At 37.0% G+C, this 24,967-nt stretch overlaps 1 protein-coding gene across 1 annotated transcript; it reads left to right on the top strand.

Moving 5' to 3' along the window:
- The first annotated feature begins 304 nt into the window (after positions 1-304).
- On the top strand, positions 305-4,187 carry INSL4 (insulin like 4). The gene is made up of 2 exons (XM_054500542.1): positions 305-605; positions 2,537-4,187. Exons 1-2 carry the CDS (start codon positions 410-412, stop codon positions 2,758-2,760), a joined length of 420 nt encoding a protein of 139 aa, XP_054356517.1. The 5' UTR covers positions 305-409; the 3' UTR covers positions 2,761-4,187.
- Positions 4,188-24,967: the final 20,780 nt, after the last annotated feature.

Here is a 24,967-nt window from a genome sequence, read left to right as displayed (position 1 = left end):
ATTACATCTAAGCAAAGGACATTAAAAATTACCATTATTTTAGTAAGCATAAAAATAGTAATACAGAAAGAAAGTTAAGAAAAAGAAGTAGAAAAACCAAATTCAAAACAAGCAAATTGCAGCAGCACATTGGGAGCAAAGAGGGATATGAGAGTGTGGGTAGGGCAAGCAGGGAGACTAAATAAGAACTGAGGGAGAAAGTTCCTTGTAGGTGGGTGGGAAAGGGGTGGAACTGACACCATTGACGCAAAAGCTGAGTAATAGCCCTAAGCAAATAAATGCCTGGTGAAGGCATGCAGAAAGCAGTCTGGAGCCCAGAAGGGACACACCAGCACAGTCTGGTAGGCTACAGCAGCAAGTCTCTAAAGAAAGGCTGAGAACACCCAGAACAGGAGAGTCCAGGTCCAGGATGGCCAGCCTGTTCTGGTCCTATCTGCCAGCAATCTGGCTGCTGCTGAGCCAACTCCTTAGAGAAAGCCTAGCAGCAGAGCTGAGGGGATGTGGTCCCCAATTTGGAAAACACTTGCTGTCATATTGCCCCATGCCTGAGAAGACATTCACCACCACCCCAGGAGGGTGGCTGCTGGAATCTGGACAACCCACAGGTGAGAGCCCTGGACTACCAAACAATCAGAATGAGGCCTGAAAAACAGGCTCCAGATCTCATTGACTGCCTGTAGTCAACTCAGACTCTACTGTGGCTAGTGCTTAAAAGTTTGTGGTTTTTCACTGTAATGTGCTTTTATTAAAAGGGTCTCACCAGAAATCTCATGGGAAGTTGGGGGTAGAGGGGAAGCTGCAGGAAAAATAGAAGAACAGCCTCACCTTGGAGGCTCTTGGTGCCTTTCCCACCTGGCAGCCAGAGATACAGGGTGGAGAAAACAGGGAATCCTCAGAGAAGGTGACTATTCTCAAACACCAGCAGGAGGTGAGGTGTACTCCCAGACCCCCAGGAAAGCTGAGCAGGCCAGAAAACAGGTGTGATTGCAATGGGATGCCTGGGCCAGGCATCTTCAATTAAGAAGAAAGGGGACAAACAGTGAGGTGATGAGCTGATTATCATTCTGTTTATGCACCTATTGGCCTGGGGGCAGCACACTGAGACCTCTGTTAGGTTCCTGGAATGTGAGATAAAGGGGGCTTAGGTTTAATAACTCTCCTCCTTTGTCATTAAGCTGGGCAATGGTCTATGTCACCAAAAAGGTCCTCCTACAAAAAAGTTTTTTTAATGCACACCAGCAGAACACCTTGCCTCCCATTTCTTTGAAACTCCTCTTGTAGTGTGCTGAGAGAGATGAGATGAAGAGAAAGAAAGTTGCCTGGATGACTAGAGGGGAAATTGAAGGGGACCAGAGACAAGGGAAGTTCACTGTTCAGACCATCATAGCTGATTTGATTAGTGCTTTCAACATTTGAGACTGCAAAGCATTTTCTTTAAAAGCAAGATTTCAGAATTGAGGAAAGTTCAATACCAGGATAGTTTCAAACTTTACCAAGTAACAGGGTATTCATAAAGATAAATTGCAAGCTAAGTTAAAACTAGCAGGGGCAGTTTCCAAAAGAGATAGAGGCTACTATATTCTGTCTAATAGGTCGTATTAAGTTCTGAAAAGCTACGTTAAATTACTAAACATTGTTTTACATTTAATACAAATGACATAGGTTTTGAACCAGCAATGTGTGACTCCAGAACTGCTTCTTGTAACCCATATGCATACACTTCATTAAATCATTTAATGACTCTGTTTAAAGTTGTCATGCACAGTGAATGCACTTGGATTTTGTGTGATTTATATAATGATTTCAAAGTCATTTCCTTTTTTTACATTATTAGTCAGAGCTTGTTTCATTTTACTATAAAATAAGGGAAGAATACCACAAAGTCAAAACAATTTCTAATGCAAACTAAGGAAGAGCATGCTGTACTATAATTTCTATTTAAATTTCACTTTTTTCTCAGTAAATAAGTGAAAATCCTCATTTAAATACTTTGACAAATATAGATAAATTTAACAAGAAAAATGGAAAGTATTCATGGATAACAAATGTTAACATTTGGTGTTGATACATATAGATGTATGCTGCTTCTCAGCCTTTTAGCTAAGATCCAGTGATATAGATGTATAGATTTATGTGGATTAGATTTAAATATCTGAATCTTTCTATTAGAATAACTTGTGATTATAAAAAAAATTCCCTATTGCTATCCAGTACATAATGCATTGAAGTTATCAATCAAAACAGTGTCAGGGAGAGTCAAAAGTGGTATGGTATAGGCATTTAGAGGGTCATTAGAAGAATGCATAGAGGGGACAGGATGAGGAGTTAGCATATCCTTAATATTGTAGTATCTTAAAGTGCCCTACTGTAAGTAAGCTATGTTGTTGAAATGTTAGGATACTTGCTGATTCTCTTTGGTGTTTAATTACATTGAGGCAATGGGTACATTGTAGTCTAGGCAAATTGTATAATTTTTCTGATCCTCTTTCACATGAATGTTTTTCCTCACCTTTCATTCCTCTCTTTTACTTCACAGAAATGGTGTCAACCTCCAACAACAAAGATGGACAAACCTTAGGCATGACATCAGAATTCATTCCTAATTTGTCACCAGAGCTGAAGAAACCACTGTCCGAAGGGCAGCCGTCATTGAAGAAAATAATACTTTCCCGTAGAAAGAGAAGTGGACGTCACAGATTTGATCCATTCTGTTGTGAAGTAATTTGTGACGATGGAACCTCAGTTAAATTATGTACATAGTAGAGTAATCATGGACTGGACATGTCATCCATTCTCATATGTATTCTCAATGACAAATTCACTGATGCCCAATTAAACGATTGCTGTTTATTAGAACATGAGAATCATTATTAGTATTCACATGTTTCACTTGCTCTGTACTAATATAGTCTCTCCAAATGGAGGAAGTTAGATAGATGGAATAAGTTCTAGTAGTTGATAGTACAATAGGGAAATTATACTTAACAATAATTCACTGTATATTCTAAAATAGCTAGAAGAGAATTGTAATGATTCCAACACAAAAAAGATGAATGTTGGTTTGGATGGATATCCCAATTACCCTGATTTGATCATTACACATTATATACATGTATCAAAATATCACATGTACTACAAAAATGTGTACAACTGTAATATGTGAATTACAAATTTACTGGAAATAAATTTTCAAAGTTTTACACATATAAGCACATACGTTCACACACACTCACTCAGGTCTCTTCATTTTTCCTCTTTTCACACTAGAAGAAACGTAAGAGATAAAGGATCTAACCATCTCTAACATCAGCACATAGTACGGAGGAAAAGCAGCAAAGGAATGAACTGGCGGGAGAGGTATTAGGCTTGTTCACCCTAGGGTAACCCCAGAGACCTCCCTAGAACTTTGCCCAATGCATATCCTCCACTTGCCTCTCAGCACACTGCCTTTAGCCCTTCAATCATTCTATAAATTCCTCTTTTGTCCCTGGCATTACTCCATGTCCCCTCATCAAAGTGGTGAACTGGCACAAATACTGGCCTTCCTCTGGCTACACATACCTCCTCCCTGTGTGTCTCTAAATCCTAAATCAAAGAGTACATTTTATACTCTGTCAGTGAGGTCCTACTAGTTGTGTTTGTTTGTTTGCAGGCTAACTGAAACTGCTACTACCTCATTATCAGGTCCTATAAACTTAATTCAAGTAGCATGATTTGAGTAGCCCTCTGTGCCTGCCCATAAAGTGCTCTGAATCTAGTGTGGGACATGGAGAAGCAAAGGATAATAAGTGCAATGTTACTTGTAGGTCATCATAGAGACTGTAATGATCCACAGGAATCAGGGTTGTGTTTAATGCCAACATGTGAAAGAATAAATATACAGAGAACAGTGTAGGTAAGAGGAGAGAGCAAAATTTCCCTGAGGAAACTGATGGCTGATCTGCATCTTGAAAGACATCTAAGCAGAAGAGAGTGCAAAAAGGGACAAGGAGAAGCCCAGGAAAAAGCACAAAGGCCTGGAAGCACAGCATGTGTGGAAACAGCCAGAGTCAGCAGGGCAGGAGGTGGTGTGGAGAAAAGGAATTGTCAAGATCTGGTTGGAATGGAGACAGGAGAGAGGATCTCAAACGATTCCACACAATGCAGCTATGGGGTTTAGGCTGCATCCTGGAGTAAGGAAGAACTGCTCATGATCTTGATACATCTTTCATAAAGAACTTTTTCCTACCAATACTCTATTGAAGATGAAGAGGGATCATGGGAGTCACAGGGCAGAACTCATAGATTATACTGTACAGTCTGAACTGTACCACCTGGCTTGCCTAGGCTCCTCTAGATTGTTCTTTGAGAACAAAGGGGAGGAGCACATATGGTGTATTTCTTGACAGTAGTGATGATCAATAAAATATCAATATTTTGGGTCTCTACATTATTCATAATCAATGATTGAGTTTATTCTCTGTGCCTATCATTGTTATAGGACTTTAGGATTCAGGAGAGAAAAAATAATAATTATGCTTTCATGGAGCTTCTACCTGGTTACTTGACTGACTCTGAACCTTCTCTTGGCACATGCATTCTATACATAATTCTATTCTTTTAGTAAAAATAGAGGTATGAAAAGAGGATAATAGAGAAAGCTCCATAATTTTATCTGGTGTCTATCATTTCAATCTCTTAACCAGGAAATACCCAAAGACTGCTTACAGGAGGATTTTTAGGAGATGGAAATTATTTGTCCCACTGCTTATAAACCTGCATGACACCCTAAAGTGACAGCAGGACAGGCACCTAGAGTGGTTCCAAGGATGTATGAAGTCCTTCAGCTGCTTTAAGAAAGTACACAAACTGGTGGCTTAAGGCAATTGAAATACATTTTCTCCCAGTTATGGAGGTTAGACATAGAAAGATGATGCACTTTCCATAACCTGTAGAGTATAAATCCTCACTGGCTTCTGGTTGTTTGCTGTCAATCTTCAGCATTCCTTGGTTTGCAGGTGCCAATCTTCAGCCTCCACACTGTCCATACATAGTGTGCTCTCCGTTCATGTGTGCACATTGTTTTCTTATGAGTACACTAGACATTTTGATTTAAGGGTCCACTCAGGCTATGATGACTTCATCTTAACTAATTATATCTGCAACAATGATTTTTATAAGCATATTCTGAAGTATTATTATCTTAGTCCATTTTCTGTTGCTAATAACAGAACACCTGAAATTGGGTAATTTATAAAGAAAATAAATTTATTTCTTACAATTAAGGAGTGTAGGAAGTGCCAGAGCATGTCCTGGCATCTCATGAAGACCTTCTTTCTGATGGGAAATCTCTGCTGGGTCTCGATGTGTTGCAGAGTATCACACAGCAAGAGTCCAGAGCATGCTAACATAGTTGCTTAGGTCCCTCTTCCTCTTTTTATATAAACTACTATTTCACTCCTCTGATAATCCAGCAATCCTTTAATTCATGAAAGGGTTAATCCCCTCATGAGAGCACAGTTTTCATGATCCAGTCACTACTTAAAGGCTCCAACTTTAATTCTGCCAAAATGGAGAGTAAGCTTCCAACACATGAAATTGTGGGACACATTCAAACCATGGCAAATGTTGCTTATGACTACAGTATGTCTTTTATGGGTCCTAGCTGAACCAAAGATACCTGAGGGAACACAGCAATTTACCTCTCCATTCTCCCTCTACAAGTTATTTAGAAATAAACCATTCCTCAGAGGACATAGAACACAAATATTTCTTCTAGTAAATATAAAATGGTACAGTGAAAATGGAAAACCATTTGACAGTTTTTTAAAAAAACAACTAAATATGAAAATACCTTATAATCCAAAACTTTCACTCCTAGACATTTACCAAATGTTCACACAAAATTATTTATATGAATGTCCATAACAATGTTAGATTTTTTGTTAACACCTGGGCATTATGGAATGTCCATCATTATGTCTATAACATAACTATGAATGTTGCTTTATAGTAATGAAACACTGGAAACACCCCAATGCCCTTCATATATGAAGATTCAACAAAGTCTGGTATATCCATATCATAGAACACTACTCATCTATTAAAATGAGCCAATTGTTTTTTTTTTAATTTTACATATTTATTATTATTATTATTATTATACTTTAAGTTTTAGGGTACATGTGCACAATGTGCAGGTTAGTTACATATGTATACATGTGCCATGCTGGTGTGCTGCACCCATTAACTCGTCATTTAGCATTAGGTATATCCCCTAAAGCTATCCCTCCCCCCTCCCCCAACCCCACAACAGTCTCCAGAGTGTGATGTTCCCCTTCCTGTGTCCATGTGTTCTCATTGTTCACTTCCCACCTATGAGTGAGAATATGCGGTGTTTGGTTTTTTGTTCTTGTGATAGTTTACTGAGAATGATGATTTCCAATTTCATCCATGTCCCTACAAAGGACATGAACTCATCATTTTTTATGGCTGCATAGTATTCCATGGTGTATATGTGCCACATTTTCTTAATCCAGTCTATCGTTGTTGGACATTTGGGTTGGTTCCAAGTCCTTGCTATTGTGAATAGTGCCGCAATAAACATACGTGTGCATGTGTCTTTATAGCTGCATGATTTATAGTCCTTTGAGTATATACCCAGTAATGGAATGGCTGGATCAAATGGTATTTCTAGTTCTAGATCCCTGAGGAATCTCCACACTGACTTCCACAATGGTTGAATTAGTTTACAGTCCCACCAAAAGTGTAAAAGTGTTCCTATTTCTCCACATCCTCTCCAGCACCTGTTGTTTCCTGACTTTTTAATGATTGCCATTCTAACTGGTGTGAGATGCAATCTCATTGTGGTTTTGATTTGCATTTCTCTGATGGCCAGTGATGGTGAGCATTTTTTCATGTGTTTTTTGGCTGCATAAATGTCTTCTTTTGAGAAGTGTCTGTTCATGTCCTTCACCCACTCTTTGATGGGGTTGTTTGTTTTTTTCTTGTAAATTTGTTGGAGTTCATTGTAGATTCTGGATATTAGCCCTTTGTCAGATGAGTAGGTTGCAAAAATTTTCTCCCATTTTGTAGGTTGCCTGTTCACTCTGATGGTAGCTTCTTTTGCTGTGCAGAAGCTCTTGAGTTTAATCAGATCCCATTTGTCAATTTTGGCTTTTGTTGCCATTGCTTTTGGTGTTTTAGACACGAAGTCCTTGCCCATGCCTATGTCCTGAATGGTATTGCCTAGGTTTTCTTCTAGGGTTTTTATGGTTTTAGGTCTAACATTTAAGTCTTTAATCCATCTTGAATTAATTTTTGTATAAGGTGTAAGGAAGGGATCCAATTTCAGCTTTCTACATATGGCTAGCCAGTTTTCCCAGCACCATTTATTAAATAGGAATCCTTTCCCCATTGCTTGTTTTTCTCAGGTTTGTCAAACATCAGATAGTGGTAGATATGCGGCATTATTTCTGAGGGCTCTGTTCTGTTCCATTGATCTATATCTCTGTTTTGGTACCAGTACCATGCTGTTTTGGTTACTGTAGCCTTGTAGTATAGTTTGAAGTCAGGTAGTGTGATGCCTCCAGCTTTGTTCTTTTGGCTTGGGATTGACTTGGCGATGCGGGCTCTTTTTTGGTTCTATATGAACTTTAAAGTAGTTTTTTCCAATTCTGTGAAGAATGTCATTGGTAGCTTGATGGGGATGGCATTGAATCTATAAATGACCTTGGGCAGTATGGCCATTTTCATGATATTGATTCTTCCTACCCATGAGCATGGAATGTTCTTCCATTTGTTTGTATCCTCTTTTATTTCATTGAGCAGTGTTTTGTAGTTCTCCTTGAAGAGGTCCTTCACATCCCTTGTAAGTTGGATTCCTGGGTATTTTATTCTCTGTGAAGCAATTGTGAATGGGATTTCACTCATGATTTGGCTCTCTGTTTGTCTGTAAAATGAGCCAATTGTTAATACACACAACAACCTGGACAAATTTCAAGAAAACTAGGCTAAGTATAAATCTTCAGTCACAAAAAGTAACATTTTGTGATTCCTTTTTATAAAATCTTCTTGAACAAAATTATAGAAAGTAGGAATAATTTTTCAAGGTGAAGGCCAGGGAGTGGGGCATGAGTGTGTAGTGGGTGTCACTATAAGGATTGCTTGAGGTGCTGAAATAGATTTATATCATGCTTCTATCACGGCCAATATTCTGGTTTTGACATGGTACTATTGTTTGAAAAGATATTGTCATTGAGGACAACTGGGTAAAATGCATTCAGAATCTCTGTAAATTATTCCTTACAGGCCATATATGACCCTACAATAATCACAAAATTAAAACTCTGGAAACAACCAGAAAACAAACAAGCTAGTTCAAAAATGGGAAAAGAACTTAAACATATATCTTGCATAAGAAGATATACAAATGACCTACAAGCACCTGAAAAGATGCTCAATATTATTAATCATTAAGGAAATGCACACAAAAACCACAATTAGGTATCATTTCACATCCATTAGGATGGTCACTATAAAAAGAACACAAAAAAACAATAGAAAACAACAAGTGTTGGCACATACATGTAGAAATTGGAAATCTTGTGCACTGTTGTTGGGAATGTAAAATGGTACAGCCATTGTGAAAACAGTATGGTAGTTCTTCAAAACAGAAAATGGAATTATGATATAAGCAGTAATTCCATTTTCAGCTATATATCCCAAAGTATTGAAAGCAGGGCCTCAACTAGATGTTTGTAGACTCATGTTCAGAGCAGCATTATTCATATTACCTAAAAGATGAAAGAAATACATGTGTCCTTTAATGCGTGAATGCATATGCACAATTTGACATATACATACAATGAAATGCTTTTGGTCTTAAAAGGGAAAGAAATTCAGATACATGCTACAACATGGATGAACCATGAGGTTTTCATGCATACTTAAATATGCTGGTCACAGAAGAATGAATATTACATTATTTCACATATATAAGATATGTAGAATACTAATATTTATAGAGACAGAGCATGGAATGGTGTTTTCCAAAACAAGGAGGGAAAAGTGAACAGGGATTCATTGTTCAATGGGTATATAGTTTCAGTTTTGCTAAAAGAAAAACAATATGAATGTAGTTAATACCCCTGAACTGGATTAACAGTGGTTTAGATGGTAAATTTTATGTTACATGTTTCCAATGTATTCACAACTTAAAAACTCATCAACATAGATGAAATTGGAGGACATTATTTGAAATGAAATAATCCAGTCACAGAAAGAAAAATACCGCTTAAACTCACTTATAAGTGAGATCTAAAAAACTCAAACTTATAGAAGGAGAAAGTAGAATACTGGTTAGCACATTATTCAGTGGAAAGAGGAATTTGGAAGATGTTAGTCAAAGAATACAAAATTTCAGATAGGGGAATGATGTTCAAGAGACTTGCTGTACAACAAGGTAACTAAAGTTAATAAGGTATTGCATATTTGAAATTTGCTAAGAGAGTAGATTTTAAATGTTCTCACGACAAAAAAACTATGTGAGATAAACCATATGGTAATTAGCTCAATTCAGTTATTCCACAATGTATACCTCTTTTAAAATATCATCTTACAATTTTTATTTTTCAATTTAAAAATTTAGAGAATGATGTCAGCAAGATGGTAGACTAGGAAGCTCCAACTCTTGTTCTCCTACAGAAATGTAAGAAAACACCCAGAAACTATGGAAATAACCTTATAGGAGCTCCAGAAAATAGTCAAAGACTTACAGCAACCAAATAAATTGTCACTCAAGAAGAAACCAGTTTCAAGATGGTAGAACAATTTTGCAATAATTTCCTGCCCTTCCCGCACCACTGGTGCAGCAATAATCTTGGTCTGGAAGTGATGGCAGCCCAGTTGTTTGTTTCCTCTCCCAAAGTGAAGGGAGCAGAGTAAACCTCATTTTCAAATTCTTGTGTACAGTTGAAGGCTATCTGAATGACAGGACTGTGTTTCCCCTAGCTTGGATTTTAGGGAGAAAAATCAGTGAGCACTGGTCATAAAACCTGTGGGGAGAGTACAGGAATACACACACACACACACACACACACACACACACACACACACACACAGCTGTCTGGGCAAGAATTACAGATGGATACATGCAATAGACCATCTAAAGACCAAGGAGAAGTGGTACAAAACTCTGTGGGTAATTAAGGCATTCAAAAGCAGCTGTGTATGCTGGGGAATGGAGAAAATAACACAAATACCCAGGCATCACACATGCTCAGACAAGATCTCAGAAGGCTTTAAATTTTCACTTGGCCTGGTCACTAGGATATGTATAAGTAAGCTCCATATCAAATCAATCTACAAAGACTAGGATAGGTGGCTGTTTGTTTATTCAAATGTCCCATTTTTAATAAAAAATCAAAAGTTATACAAAGACACTGGAAATATGACACATCCAAATGTACAAAGGAACTGGACGAATACCACCCCTGAAGAAGCCTAGTCATCAGATTCACTACTAAAATCTTCAAAACAGCTGTCTTATATATACTAAAAAAGCCTAAGGAAAACGTGGACAAACAACTAAAAGAAATTAGGAAACTGATACATGAACAAAACAAGTATATCAACAAAGATAAAAATCATAGAAAGGAAACAAACAGAAATGCAGGAACTGAACATTATAGTAATGCATATAAAAAATTCACAAGAGTGGTTTCACAAAATATTCATAGAAGAATTAACAGAAACATTCTCAAACTCTTCCACAATTTTGAAGACATGGGATCACTATCTAACTAAATTCTATGAAGTCATCATTAATGTCACACCAACCTCAGACAAAAACTGTTAAGAAAAAAAACTACAGTTCAATATCTGTTATGAATACTGACATAAAAACTAATATTCAAACAAGAGCTCATTGAATTTAGTAGCATTTTAAGGCTATTATATATCAGGTTATGTAGAATTTATTCCTGAAAGCGTGAAGGTTCAACATGAAAAAAATCAATATAAGATACCACATGTGTAAAATTAAAGGAAATAACTACCTGATTGACTTCATTTACAAAAAAATGGCAAAACCAACAGCCTTTCATAAAAAAATTCAATAATGTACAAACCAAATAAAATTTCTTCAACATGACAAAAGCATGAAAAACACACAGCCAACATCAAACTCAGTAGTAAAATACTGAAATCTTTTCCTGTACATTAAAGGAGACCAGAACATTCATTTTTCCCTTCTATTCAATAGTTTTGGAAGTCTTAGAGTAATAAGTTTGACAAAATTATAAAATTATAAATATTAAAAAAGGAAAAGTAAAATATTTTGGTTGCAGAAGACATGATCTTATATACAGAAAATCTTAAATATTCAATGAAAAAAAGTTAGTGTAATAAATGAACTCAGCAAAGATGCATAATACAAAAATCAACATGAAAAAATTAGTTACAGGTCATAGGCTGTTGGTCAGCCCCTCCAATCTCAAACTACAGGTCTGCTCCAGAACATGGCCAGCACTACAGCTCCAGCTGGCAGGCCAGTCCACAAAGATTTGGAATCCAGTTATGTCTAGACTCTAGAACAGCCCCAGTGCTGCTAAGGCCCCAGGTGTTAGGCTTGCCCCAGGCTGAAGACCAGCAACTACAGATTTCAGATCCAGGCCAGCACCCATCATCCAAGGCACCAGTCTTTCCTCAGTTCCAGGCCCACTCCAGGTTCCAGACGGGTCCCCATAGACACAAGCTCCAGAGAAACCAAGATCCAGGTCAACCTCAGTGGATTCTAGTGCTGGGTCAACCATCATAGACTCAGGCTACAGAACCAACCCTGCAGACACAATCTCCAGGCAGATAACCATGTTCTCATTATTCAGGCCTGTCCACAGACTCAAGTTCTAGGCCTGCCCATTCACTGACCCAAGCATCAAGTCAGCCCACATGCAGACTCCTGCTATAAGTATGCCCATGGACCTCCTCAGGTGGCCTGCCCAGAAACTCTGGATGGGCTGATTGATGAAGGGTTTTTCCTACCAAGTTCAATCTGTAAAGATGTGAGGAGGTGCTTACTTCTTCAAATGTACACGCACCAACTAAAGGTCAGAAGGATCTATAGGTTATAGGTAACCTACCCTATAGAAAGGGCTACCTATGAACTGCCTGAAAAAGTTTTCAAAACAGTCGTCTTAAACAAGTTCAATGAGATAAAAGGGAATACAGACAGATGACTGATCAAAATCAGGAAAACAATACATTAACTAAATGAGAAATTCCACAAAGATATAGGAACCATAGAAAGGTGCCAAACAGAATGCTGCTGCTGAAGAACACAAGACTACTGTGAAAACTTCATAGAGAACTTTAACAGCAGACTTGATAAAGTAGAAGAAATAATGAGTGAGCTCAAAGATAGGTCATTTGAAATTACACAATAAGAAGAGCAAAAAGAAAAAAGAAAGGAAAAAGGTGATGAAAATCTATGAGACATATGGAACACCATCAAACAAACCAAAATATAAATTATGAGAGTCCTAGAAGGAGCAGAGAAAGAGAAAGGAGCACAAAACCTACTTAGATATTTGATGACAGAAAACTTCCCTAATCTGGAAAGAGCTGTTAACATCCAGATCCATTTAGTCCAGAGAACCCAAAATAGATCAAATATAAATACATGTCCCTTGAGATACACAAAAAAGAAAATTCTCAAAAGTCAAGAAGAAGAGGATTTTCAAAGTGGCAAGAGAAAAACAATTGATCATATACAAGGTAACCCCCATTAGTTTAGCAGATTTCTTGGCAGAAAGCTTGCAGACCAAGAGAGTGGGATGATATATTCAAAGTGGTGAAAGAAAGAACAGTCAACCAAGGATACTATATCAGGCAAGCCAGTCCTTGAGAAACAAAGGCAAGACAAAGATTGTGCCAGACAAACAACGCTGTGAGAATTCATCACCACTAGATATGCTTTACAAAAAATGCTAAAGGGATTTCTACAACTTGTAGCAAAAGTACTCTAACTATGGACATGAAAACATATTGTAAAGGAAAGAATGTAGTCAAATTCAGAATACTCTAATACTATAATAGCATTGCATAAGTTTTTAGACTCTAATATAAAAGTTAAAAGTCAAGACTGTTAAAAATTTCAGTAGTTACAATAATAGTTAATGCATACAAGATATATAAAAGATGTAAATTGTGGCATTAATAGCATAAAATAGGTAGCAGGGGAAGAGAAAGTAAAGTGTAGAATTTTTGATGCAGTTGAAGTTAAGTTGTATTCAGCTTAAAATAGATTACTGTAACTATAAGATAGTGTATACAAGCTATAAGCCTCATGGTGAAAAAAAAACATGTAGTAGGAACACAAGAGACAAAAAGAAAGGAATAAAGGCATACAACTACAAAAATTTCATCAAATCACACAGGAAGACAGCAGCAGAACAGAAAAACAGAACGGCAAAGCTTTCAGAAAGCAATGAACAAACTGGTAATAGTAAGTTCTTACCTATCAATAATTACTTTTAATGTAAACACATTAAATTCTTCAATGAAAAGTTATAGAGTGGCCGAATGAATTTTTTAAAATTATACTTTAAGTTCTGTGATACATGTGCAGAACGTGTAGGTTTGTTACATGGGTATACACGTGCCATGGTGGTTTGCTGCACCCATCAACCTGTCATCTACATTAGGTATTTCTCCTAATGCTATCCCTCCCCTAGCCCCCAAATCCCCAACAGCCCCCAGTGTGTGATGTCCCCCTCCTTGTGTCCAGGTATTCTCATTGTTCAGCTCCCGCTTATGAGTGAGAACATGTGGTGTTTGGTTTTCTTTTCCTGTGTTAGTTTGCTGAGAATGATGGTTTCCAGCTTCATCCATGTCCCTGCAAAGGACAAGAACTCATCCTTTTTTATGGCTGCATAGTATTCCATGGTGTCTATGTGCCACAGTTTCTTAATCCAGTCTATCATTGATGGGCATTTGGACTGGTTCCAAGTCTTTGCTATTGTGAAGAGTACTGCAATAAACATACATGTGCATGTGTCTTTATAGTAGCATGATTTATAATCCTTTGGGTATATACCCCGTAATGGGATTGCTGGGTCAAATGGTATTTCTGGTTCTAGATCCTTGAGGAGTTGCCACACTGTCTTCCACAATGGTTGAACTTATTTACACTCCCACCAACAGTGTAAAAGCATTCCTATTTCTCCACATCCTCTCCACCATCTGTTGTTTCCTGTCTTTTTAATGACTTCCATTCTAACTGGAGTGAGATGGTATCTCATTGTGGTTTTGATTTGCATTTCTCTAACGACCAGTGATGATGAGGTTTTTTTCATATGTTTGTTGGTCGCATAAATGTCTTCTTTTGAAAACTATCTGTTCATATGCTTTACCCACTTTTTGATGAGGTTGTTTGCTTTTTTCTTGTAAATTTGTTTAAGTTCTTTGTAGATTCTGGATATTAGACTTTTGTCAGATGGATAGATTGCAAATTTTTCTCCCATTCTGCAGGTTGCCTGTTCACTCTGATGATAGCTTCTTTTGCTCTGCAGAAGCTCTTTAGTTTAATTAGATCCCATAAAAATTAGGACCCAACTCTATGCTGCCTACAAGAGACTCCCTTTATCTTTAGTGACACACATTGGCTGAAAATGAAGAGATAGTAAATGATATTTCATGCAAATGGTAACCAAAAAAGAGCAGGGGTGGCTACACTTACATCAGACAAAACATACCCTAAGTCAACAACAGTCATAATTTAAAAATCATGAAATGTGAGGACAGAAGATGGCATATAGGAGGCAGGACTAGCTTGCTCCTCCTACTTGGATTGACAGAATAGTGTGTGGAGACTCACATTATAAACTTTTGCTTTAAAAACTGCTGCAGGAACACACCAGAAAGCCAAGAGAATCCACAAATGCTTTGAAGGAACTGGATCACACCTGCAGGATCACACCAAAAAACTGTGAGTCTGCTTGCTTTCTCAGCGGGGAGGCTGGTGGTCTGGATCAAGTTCTCAGCCCTGGTCACCAGCTGCCTGGAAACAGACTAGTTGCTGTTGTGCAGGTGGGGTGGAGGTGGCACAGTGGGAGTGAGACTGGCCTTTAGGACTGTGGGCTGCATGGGAGCAAGGTGAGACCTGTGACTGCCAGCTTTCTCCCACCTCCCTAGTGACACATATGGCTCAGCAGAGGCAGCCATAATTCCAATTCCCCTGGGAATAGAACTCCATTGGACTGGGAACCATAACTCCATCTCCTACAGCAGCCACAGCATGCCCCACCCAAGGAGAGACTGAGCTCAGACACATCCATCCTTGCTCCCACCTGGTGGTCTTTCTTTATCCACCCTGGTAGCCAAAGACAAAGGTCATAATCTCTTGGGAGCTCTATGGCCCTGCCCACCACCTGAGAAACCTAAATACTTAACTAGGTGTCCCTAGGGCAAGTTTGCATCCTCCCTGTAGGATTGCAGCTGATGAGCTCTTGAAAGCACCACCTCTCGGCTGGAGGCAACCAACACAAAACCAGCACACTAAACAAAAACACAACCAAGGACCCACACAGATTCCACTTCACTCCCCTGCTACCTCTACCAGAGTAGGTACTGGTATCCACAGTTGCAAAGGCCTGAAAATGGATCACATCACAGGACCCTTTGCAGACATTCCCCAGTACCAGCCCAGAGCCCAGTAGCTCCACTGGGTGGCTATAGACCCAGAAGAACAAAAACTCACTACAGTTCAGCTCTCAAGAAATCCCATTCCTAGGTGAAGGGGGAGAACACCACATCAAGGGAGCGGCCTGTGGGATAAAAGAATCTGAACAGTAGCCTTCGAATCTCAAATCTTCCCTCTGACATAATCTGTCCAAATGAGAAGGAACCAGATAAACATTTCTGGTAATATGGCAAAACGAGGTTCTTTAAAACCCCCAAAGGATCATCCCAGCTAACCAGCAATGGAACCAACCCAAGACAAAATCTCTGACTTACCAGAAAAAGAATTCAGAAGGTCGATTATTAAGCTAATCAAGGAGGCATCAGAGAAAAGTGAAGCCCAACTTAAAGAAATTAAAAACATAATACAGGATATGAAAGGAAATTTCTTCACCGAAATAGAGGGCATAAATAATAAATAATCACAACTTCTGGAAATCAAAGACACACTTAAAGAAATGCAAAATGCACCGGAAAGTCTCAGCAATAGAACCAAATGAACAGAAGAAAGAACCTCAGAGCCTGAAGACAAGGCTTTTGAATGATCCCAATCTGTCAAAGACAAAGAAAACAGAACTTAAAAAATGAATAAAGTCTCCATGAAGTCTGGGAGTATGTTAAACATCCAAACCTAAGAATAATTGGTGTTCCTGAGGAAGAAGAGAAATCTAAAAGTTTGGGAAATATATTTGGGGGAATAATCAACGAAAACTTTCCTGGCCTTGCTAGAGATCTAGACATCCAAATACAAGAAGCTTGAAGAATACCTGAAAAATTCATCCCCAAAAGTTCATTGCCTAGGCACATAGTCATCAGGTTATCTAAAGTCCAGATGAAGGAAAGAATCTTAAGAGCTGTGAGGCAAAAGCATCAGGTAACCTGTAAAGGAAAACTTATCAGATTAACAGCAGGTTTCTCAGCAGAAACCATACAAGTTAATGGGATTGGGATCCTAAACTTCAGCCTCCTTAAAACAATTATCAGTCAAGAATTTTGTACCCAGCATAACTAAGCTTCATAAATGAAGGAAAGATACAGTCTTTTCCAGACAAGCATATGCTGAGATAGTTGACCACTATCAAGCCAGCACTACAAGAACTGCTAAAAGGAGATCTAAATCTTGAAACAAATCCTCAAAATACACCAAAATGAACATCCTTAAAGCAAAAGACCTCTACAAGGAAAACTACAACACACAGCTGAAGGAAATCATAGATGACACAACAAATGGAAACACATCCCATGCTCATGGGTGGGTAGAATCAGTATTGTGAAAATGACCATACTGCCAAAAGCGATCTACAAATTTAATGCAATCCCAATCAAAATACCACCATCATTCTTCACAGAACTAGAAAATACAATTCTAAAATTCATACAGATCCAAAAAAGAGCCTGCGTAGCCAAAGCAAAACTAAGCAAAAGGAACAAATCTGGAGGTATCACATTACCTGACTTCAAAGTATACTATAAGGCCATAGTCACAAAAACAGGATGGTACTGGTATAAAAATAGGCACATAGACCAATGGAAATGGATGGAGAACCCAGAAATAAAGCCAAATATGTACAGGCAACCGATCTTCAACAAAGCAAACAAAAACATAAAGAGGGGAAAAGACACCTTATTCAATCAATGGTGCTGGGATAATTGGCAAGCCACATGTAGATGAATGAAACTGGATTCTCATCTCTCACCTTATACAAAAATCAACTCAAGATGGATCAAAGACTTAAATCTATGACCTGAAACCATAAAGATTCTAGAAGATAACATTGGAAAAACTCTTCTATTCATTGGCTTAGGCAAAGATTTCATAACCAAGAACCTGAAAGCTAATGCAACAAAGACAATAATAAATAAATAGGACTTAATTAAACTAAAAAGCTTCTGCACAGCAAAAGAAATATTCAGTAGAATTAACAGACAACTCACAGAGTGGGAGAAAATCTTCACAATCTATACAAAGGACTAACATCCAGAATCTACAAGGAACTCAAACAAACCAACAAGAAAAAACAAAAAACAAAAAACAATCCCATCAAAAGTGGGCTAAGGGTATGAATAGACAATTCTCAAAAGAAGATATCCAAAAGGCCAACAAGCATATGGAAAAATGCTCAACATCACTAACTATCAGGGAAACGCATATCGAGACCACAATGCAAACCATCTCACTTCTGCAAGAATGGCCATAATAAAAAAAATCAAAAAATAATAGATGCTGGCATGGATGCAGTGAAAAGGTAATGCTTTTACACTGTTGGAGGGAATGTAAACTAGTACAGCAACTATGGAAAACAGCGTGGAGATTCCTTAAAGAACTTAAAGTAGATCTACTGCTTGATCCAGCAATCCCTCTGCTAAATATCTACCCAGAGGAAAAGAAGTCATTACATGAAAAAACACTTGCACGCACATGTTTATAGCAGCACCATGGTAAATGTAAAAATATGGAACCAGCCCTAATGCCCCAAAGAAAATGTGATACATACACATACACAGACACACACACACACACACACACACACCATAGAATACTATTCAGCCATAAAAAGAATAAAATAATGGCATTCATAGCAACCTGAATAGAATTGGAGACTATTATTCTAAGTGAAGTAACTCAGGAATGGAAAACCAAGCCATAGTTCTCACTGATATGTGGGAGCTAAGCTATGAGGACGCAAAGGCATAAGAATGATATATGGGCTTTGGAGACAGGGAAAAAAGTGGGGGCGGCAAGATATAAGACTACACATTGGGTACACTGTATGCTGCTCGGGTGATGGGTGCACCAAAATCTCAGAAATCACCACTAAAGAACTTATTCATGTAACCAAACACCACCTGTTCCCCAAAACCCTATTGAAATAAAAAATTTAAAAATTAAAAATATTAAAAAGTCATTATATAATGATTAAAGGGTCATTTCATCAAGAGGACATAACAATTGTAAAAATAAATGCACTCAACATCAGAGCAACTAAATATACAAAATAAATACTAACAGACCTTAAGAGGGAAATAGACAGCAATACAATAATAATAAGTGACTTTAATAGTCCATTTTAAACAATGGATAGATTACCCAGACACAAAATCCATAAGGAAACAGTACACTTGAATAATATAGACCAAATGAACCTACAGATATATACAGATCTTACCATCCAACAGCAGCAGAATACACATTTTTTTCAACACACACAGAACATTCTCCAAGACAGATTGTATGTGAGGCAAAAACCCCAAGTGTTATCTAATTCAATAAAATCAAAATTCATATTAATTATTTTTTTCCAACCACATTGGTATGAAATTAGAAATCATAGGATGAATTTCAGAATATTTGCAAATATGTAGAAATTAAACAACATGCTCCTGAAGAAAAATGGACCAAAGGAGAAATTAAAAGAAAAATTTTAAAATATCCTGAAACAAATGACTATGGACATACAACCTAACAAACTTATGCAATGCAGCTAAAGCAATCTTAAGAGGGAAGTTTATAGCAATAAACACCATAAGAAGAATATGGATCACAAATAAACACCTAGTCTTTACACTTCAAGTAACCAGAACTTAGTAATATGAAGAAAATTGAAAAATTCACAAATATGTGGAAATTAAACAACATCTTCCCAAACAACAATTAGGTCATGCAAGAAATCAAAAGAGAAATAGAAAGTTAACTTGTGACAATTAAAAATAGAAACACAACATACCAAAACTTACGGGATGTAGCAAACACATATCTAAAGAAAAGTTTATGGCATAGGCCTATGTCAAAAAAGAATGATACTAAAAAGCAATGAAACTTTACTTCTAAAGAAACTAGAAAAAGAGGAACATAGTGAGTAGAAAGAAAAGGTGTGAAAGATCATAACAGAAATAAATAAAATAAAGCTAGGACAATAGAAAAGATCAATAAAGATTTTTTGTGGTATAAATTTAAGGGGTATAATATGCAGCTTTGTTACATGGCTATGTTGCATACTGGTGAAGTCAGTGTAACCATCACCTGAATAGTATGCATTATATCCACCAAGTAATTTCTCATCCTTCACCCCATCCCCCTCCAGCCTCCTACCTTTCATCTCCAGTGTCTATTATTCCACACTCTATGTCCATATGTACCCATTGTGTAGCTTCCACTTATAAATGATAACATGCAGTATTTGACTTTCAGTTTCTCAGTTGTTTCACTCAAGATAATGGCCTCCAGTTCCATCCATGTTGTTGCAAAAGGCATGATTTCAATCTTTTTATGGCTGAATAGTATTCCATTGTGTATATATGCCACATTTTCTTTATCCAATCATTTGCTGACAGACACCAAGGTAGATTCCATATTTTTGCTATAGTAAGTAGTGCTACAATAAACATACAAGTGCAGGTATTTTTTTGATATAATAATTTATTTTCCTTTTGGTAGATATGCAATAGAGAGATTGCTGGATTGAATGGTAGTTCTATTTTCAGGTCTTCGACAAATCTCCATACTGTTTTCCACAGAAGTTGTGTTAATTTACAATCCTACCAAAAGTGTATTAGCATTCTCTTTCCTCCACATCCTTGTTAACATGTTATTTTTTTAAAAAAATTTTAATAATAGCCATTCTGACCTATAAGACGATATCTCATTGTAGTTTTCAAATGCATTTCTCAGGTGATTAGTGATGTTGAGCATTTTTTCACATGCTTGTTAGCCATTTATATGTCTTCTTTAGAAAAACATCTGTTGATTTCCTTCACTCACTTTTTATGAGATTATTTGTTTTTGCTGTTGTTGTTGAGTTATTTGTATTTCTTATAAGTTATAGGTATTAGTCTCCTGTTGGTTGCATGGTTTCCAAGTATTTTCTCCCATTATGAAGTTGTATGTTAACTTTGTTGATTATTTATTTTGCTATGCAGATGTTTTTTATTTTAGTTAAGTGTTATTTATTTTCGTTTTTGTTGCCTGTGCTTTTGAAGTTGTAGTCATGAATTCTTTGCCAAGACCAATATCCAGTGGAGTTTTCCCTAGATTTTCATCCAGTATTTTTATAGTTTCAGGCCTTACATTTATGTCTTTAATCCATCTTGAGTTTATTTTTATATATAGTAAGAGATATGGTTTCAGTTTCTTTCTTTTGTATGTAGTAATCCAATACTTCCAGCACCATTTATTGAATAGACTGTCTTTTACCTAGTGTGTTTTTGTCACCTGTGTCAAAGCTCAGTTGACTGTAGATATGTGTCTTTGTTTCAGGGTTTTCAGCTCTATTCCTTTGGTCTAAGTGTCTATTTTTATACCAGTATTATGCTGTTTTGGTTACTATAGCCTTGTAGTATAATTTGAAATCAGGTAATGTGATACCTCTAGCTTTGTTCTTTTTACTTAGGATTGCTTTGGCTGTTTGAACTCTTTTTTACTTCCATATGAATTTTAGCATTGTTTTTTCTAAGTCTGTGAAAAATGTCATGTGTATCTTGATAGAGATTGCATTGAATCTGTAGATTTCTTTGGGCAGTAAGATCACTTTCATGATATTAATTCTTCTGATTTGTGTCCTCTACAATTTCTTTCATCAGTGTTTTGTGGTTTTCCTTGTAAGATTTTTTCAGAAGAATCTTTAGAGATTTCTAGGTATAAAATCATATCAGTGAACTGAGATAATTTGACTTCCTTTTTTTCTTTTTTTTAAATTGTACTTTAAGTTCTAGGGTACATGTGCACAATGGGCAGGTTTGTTACATAGGTACACATGTGCGATGTGGGTTTGCTGCACCCATTAACTTGTCATTTACATTAGGTATTTCTCCTAATGCTATCCCTCCTGCTGCCCCCAACCCCATGACAGGCCCTAGGGTGTGATGTTCCCTGCCCTGTGTCCAAGTTCTCATTGTTCAATTCCCACCTATGAGTGAGAACATGAGGTGTTTGGTTTTCTGTCCTTGTGACAGATTGCTCAGAATGATGGTTTCCAGCGGCATCCATGTCCCTACAAAGGACATGAACTCATCCTATTTATGGTTGCATAGAATTCCATGGTGTATATGTGCCACAGTTTCTTAATCCAGTCTATCATTGATGGACATTTGGATTGGTTCCAAGTCTTTGCTATTGTGAATAGTGCCACAATAAACATACGTGTGCATGTGTCTTTATAGTAGCATGATTTCTAATCCTTTGGGTATATACCCAGTAATAGGATGGCTGGGTCAAATGGTATTTCTAGTTCTAGATCCTTGAGGAATCACCACACTGTCTTCCACAATGGATGCTTTTACCAACAGTGTAAAAGCATTCCTATTTCTCCACATCCTCTCCAGCATCTGTTGTTTCCTGTCTTTTTAATGATCACCATTCAAACTGGTGTGAGATAGTATCTCATTGTAGTTTTGATTTGCATTTCTCTGATGACCAGTGATGATGAGCATTTTTTCATGTATCTGTTGGCTGCATAAATGTCTTCTTTTGAGAAGTGTCTGTTCATATCCTTTGCCCACTTTTTGATGGGGTTGTTTGTTTTTTTTCTTGTAAATTTGTTCAAGTTACTTGTAGATTCTGGATATTAGCTGTTTGTCTGATGGGTAGATTGCGACAATTTTCCCCCATTCAGTAGGTTGCCTGTTCACTCTGATGGTAGTTTCTTTTGCTGTGCAGAAGCTCTTTAGTTTAATTAGATCCCATTTGTCAATTTTGGCTTTTGTTGCCATTGCTTTTGGTGTTTTAGTCATGAAGTCCTTGCCCATGCCTATGTCCTGAATGGTATTGCCTAGGTTTTCTTCTAGGGTTTTTATGGTTTTAGGTCTAACATTTAAGTCTTTAATCCATCTTGAATTAATTTTTGTATAAGGTGTAAGGAAGGGATCTAGTTTCAGCTTTCTACATATGGCTAGCCAGTTTTCCCAGCACCATTTATTAAATAGGGAATCCTTTCCCCATTTCTTGTTTTTGTCAGGTTTGTCAAAGATCAGATGGTTGTAGATGTGTGGCATTATTTCTGAGGGCTCTGTTCTGTTCCATTGGTCTCTATCTCTGTTTTGGTACCAGTACCAAGCATTTTTGGTTACTGCAGGTTGCAGTATAGCTTGAGGTCAGATAGCGTGATGCCTCCAGCTTTGTTCTTTTGGCTTAGGATTGTCTCGGCAATGCAGACTCTTTTTTGGTTCCATATGAACTTTAAAGCAGTTTTTTCCAATTCTGTGAAGAAAGTCATTGTTAGCTTGATGGGGGTGGCACTGAATCTATAAATTACCTTGGGTAGTATGGCCATTTTCATGATATTGATTCTTCCCATCCATGAGCATGGAATATTCTTCCATTTGTTTGTGTCCTCTTTTATTTCATTGAGCAGTGCTTTGTAGTTCTCCTTGAAAAGGTCCTTCACATCTCTTGTAAGTTGGATTCGTAGGTATTTTATTTTCTTTGTGGCAATTGTGAATGGGAGTTTACTCATGATTTGGCTCTTTGTCTGTTATTGGCATATAGGAATGCTTGTGATTTTCACATATTGATTTTGTATCCTGAGACTTTGCTGAAGTTGCTTATCAGCTTAAGGAGATTTTGGGCTGAGATGATGGGGTTTTCTAAATATACAATCATGTCATCTGCAAACAGGGACAATTTGACTTTGCCTTTTCCTAATTGAATACACTTTATTTCTTTCTCTTGACTTCCTTTTTTTCTAATTTAGATGCCTTTTATTTCTGTCTCTCACCTGATTGTTCTGGCTAGGACTTCCACTACTATGCTGAATAGAAGTGGTGAAAGTGGGCATCCTTTTCTTGTTCCAGTTCTTAGGGAGATTGCTTTCAATTTTTCCCTGTTCAGTATGATGTTGGCTGTGGGTTTGTCATAAATGGCCTTTATTAATTTGAGGTATGCTCCTTCTGAGCCTGATTTGTTGAGCTTTTATCATAGCTGTGGAATTTTATGAAATGCTTTTTCTACATCTCTTGATATGATAATTTTTTTGTCTTTAAATCTGTTTATGTGATGAATCACATGCATTAATTTGCCTGTGTGGAGCCATCCTTTCATGCCCAGAATAAAACGCACTTAATTATGGTATATTTATCTTGTTGGTGTGCTATTAGATTTCATTTACTAATATTTTGCTGAGAACTTCTGCATCTGTGTGAACCACAGATATTGGTCTTTAGTTTTCTTTTTTATTGCACTTTTGTCTGGCTTTTGTAACAGGGTAACACTGGCTTTATAGAGTGAGTTAGGAAGGATACCTTCCTGTCCGATTTTTTAAAAACAGTTTCAGGATGATTGATACCAGTTCTTTTTTGTATGTTTGATAGTTTGGCTGTGAATTCATCTGGTCCTGGGCTTTTTTGTTGCTGAAATTTTTTTTTTTATTGCTGATCCAATCTCACTACTTGTTTTGTTTTTTACTTCAGGATTTCTATTTCTCCCTGGTGCAATCTTGGGGAGGTTGTATATTTTGAGGAATTGATTCATTTCCTCTAGGTTTTCCAGTTTGTGAATATGAAGATGTTTACAGTAGTCTCTGCTGATCTTTTTTATTTTTCTGGTATCAGTTTTAATGTCTCCTTTTTCATTTCCAGTTGTGTTTTTAGGGTATTTTCTCTTCTTTTCTTGGTTAATCTAGCCAAGACTAGTTTATCTTTCAAATAACAAACTTTTCATTTTGTTGAACATTTGTTCCAATTACATTTAGTTCTGTTCTGATCTTTGTTATTTCTTTTCTTCTGCCAGCTTTGGGTTTTTTTTTTTCCTTGCTTTTCTAGTTCCTTGAGGTATAATGTTTAGGTTGTTAATTTATGATTTTTCTGTTTTTTAAATGTGAGCATGAAGTGGTGTAAACTTCCCTCTTAATACCACTTTTGCTGTAGCCCAGAGTTTTTTGTATGCTGTATTTCCATTTTCATTTATTTCAAAAATTTTGTAAAATTTCAATTTTAATTGCACTATTGACTCAAAGATTATTCAAGAGAGTATTGTTTAATTTCCATGTATTTGTGTAATTTTGAGAATTCCACTCAGTATTGGTTTCTAGTTTTATTCCATTTCATTCCATTGTGGCCTGAGAAGATACTTGACACTTGATATGATTCAAAATTTTAAATACTTATTGGGTCTTGTTTTGTGACCTAACATATGGTCTGTCTTGGAGAATGTTCTATGTGAATGAGCTAGATAAACTTAACGGCTTAACTAAGCAGTCTCTTCATTAATCCCCTACAGCTGAATTTCTATAATACCCAATATTTTTGCCATAGGCTCTAA

The sequence above is a fragment of the Pongo pygmaeus genome, chromosome 13 (assembly GCF_028885625.2).
Source record: "Pongo pygmaeus isolate AG05252 chromosome 13, NHGRI_mPonPyg2-v2.0_pri, whole genome shotgun sequence".
Taxonomy (NCBI): Eukaryota; Metazoa; Chordata; class Mammalia; order Primates; family Hominidae; genus Pongo; species Pongo pygmaeus.
This window is presented reverse-complemented; position numbering and strand designations above follow the sequence as displayed.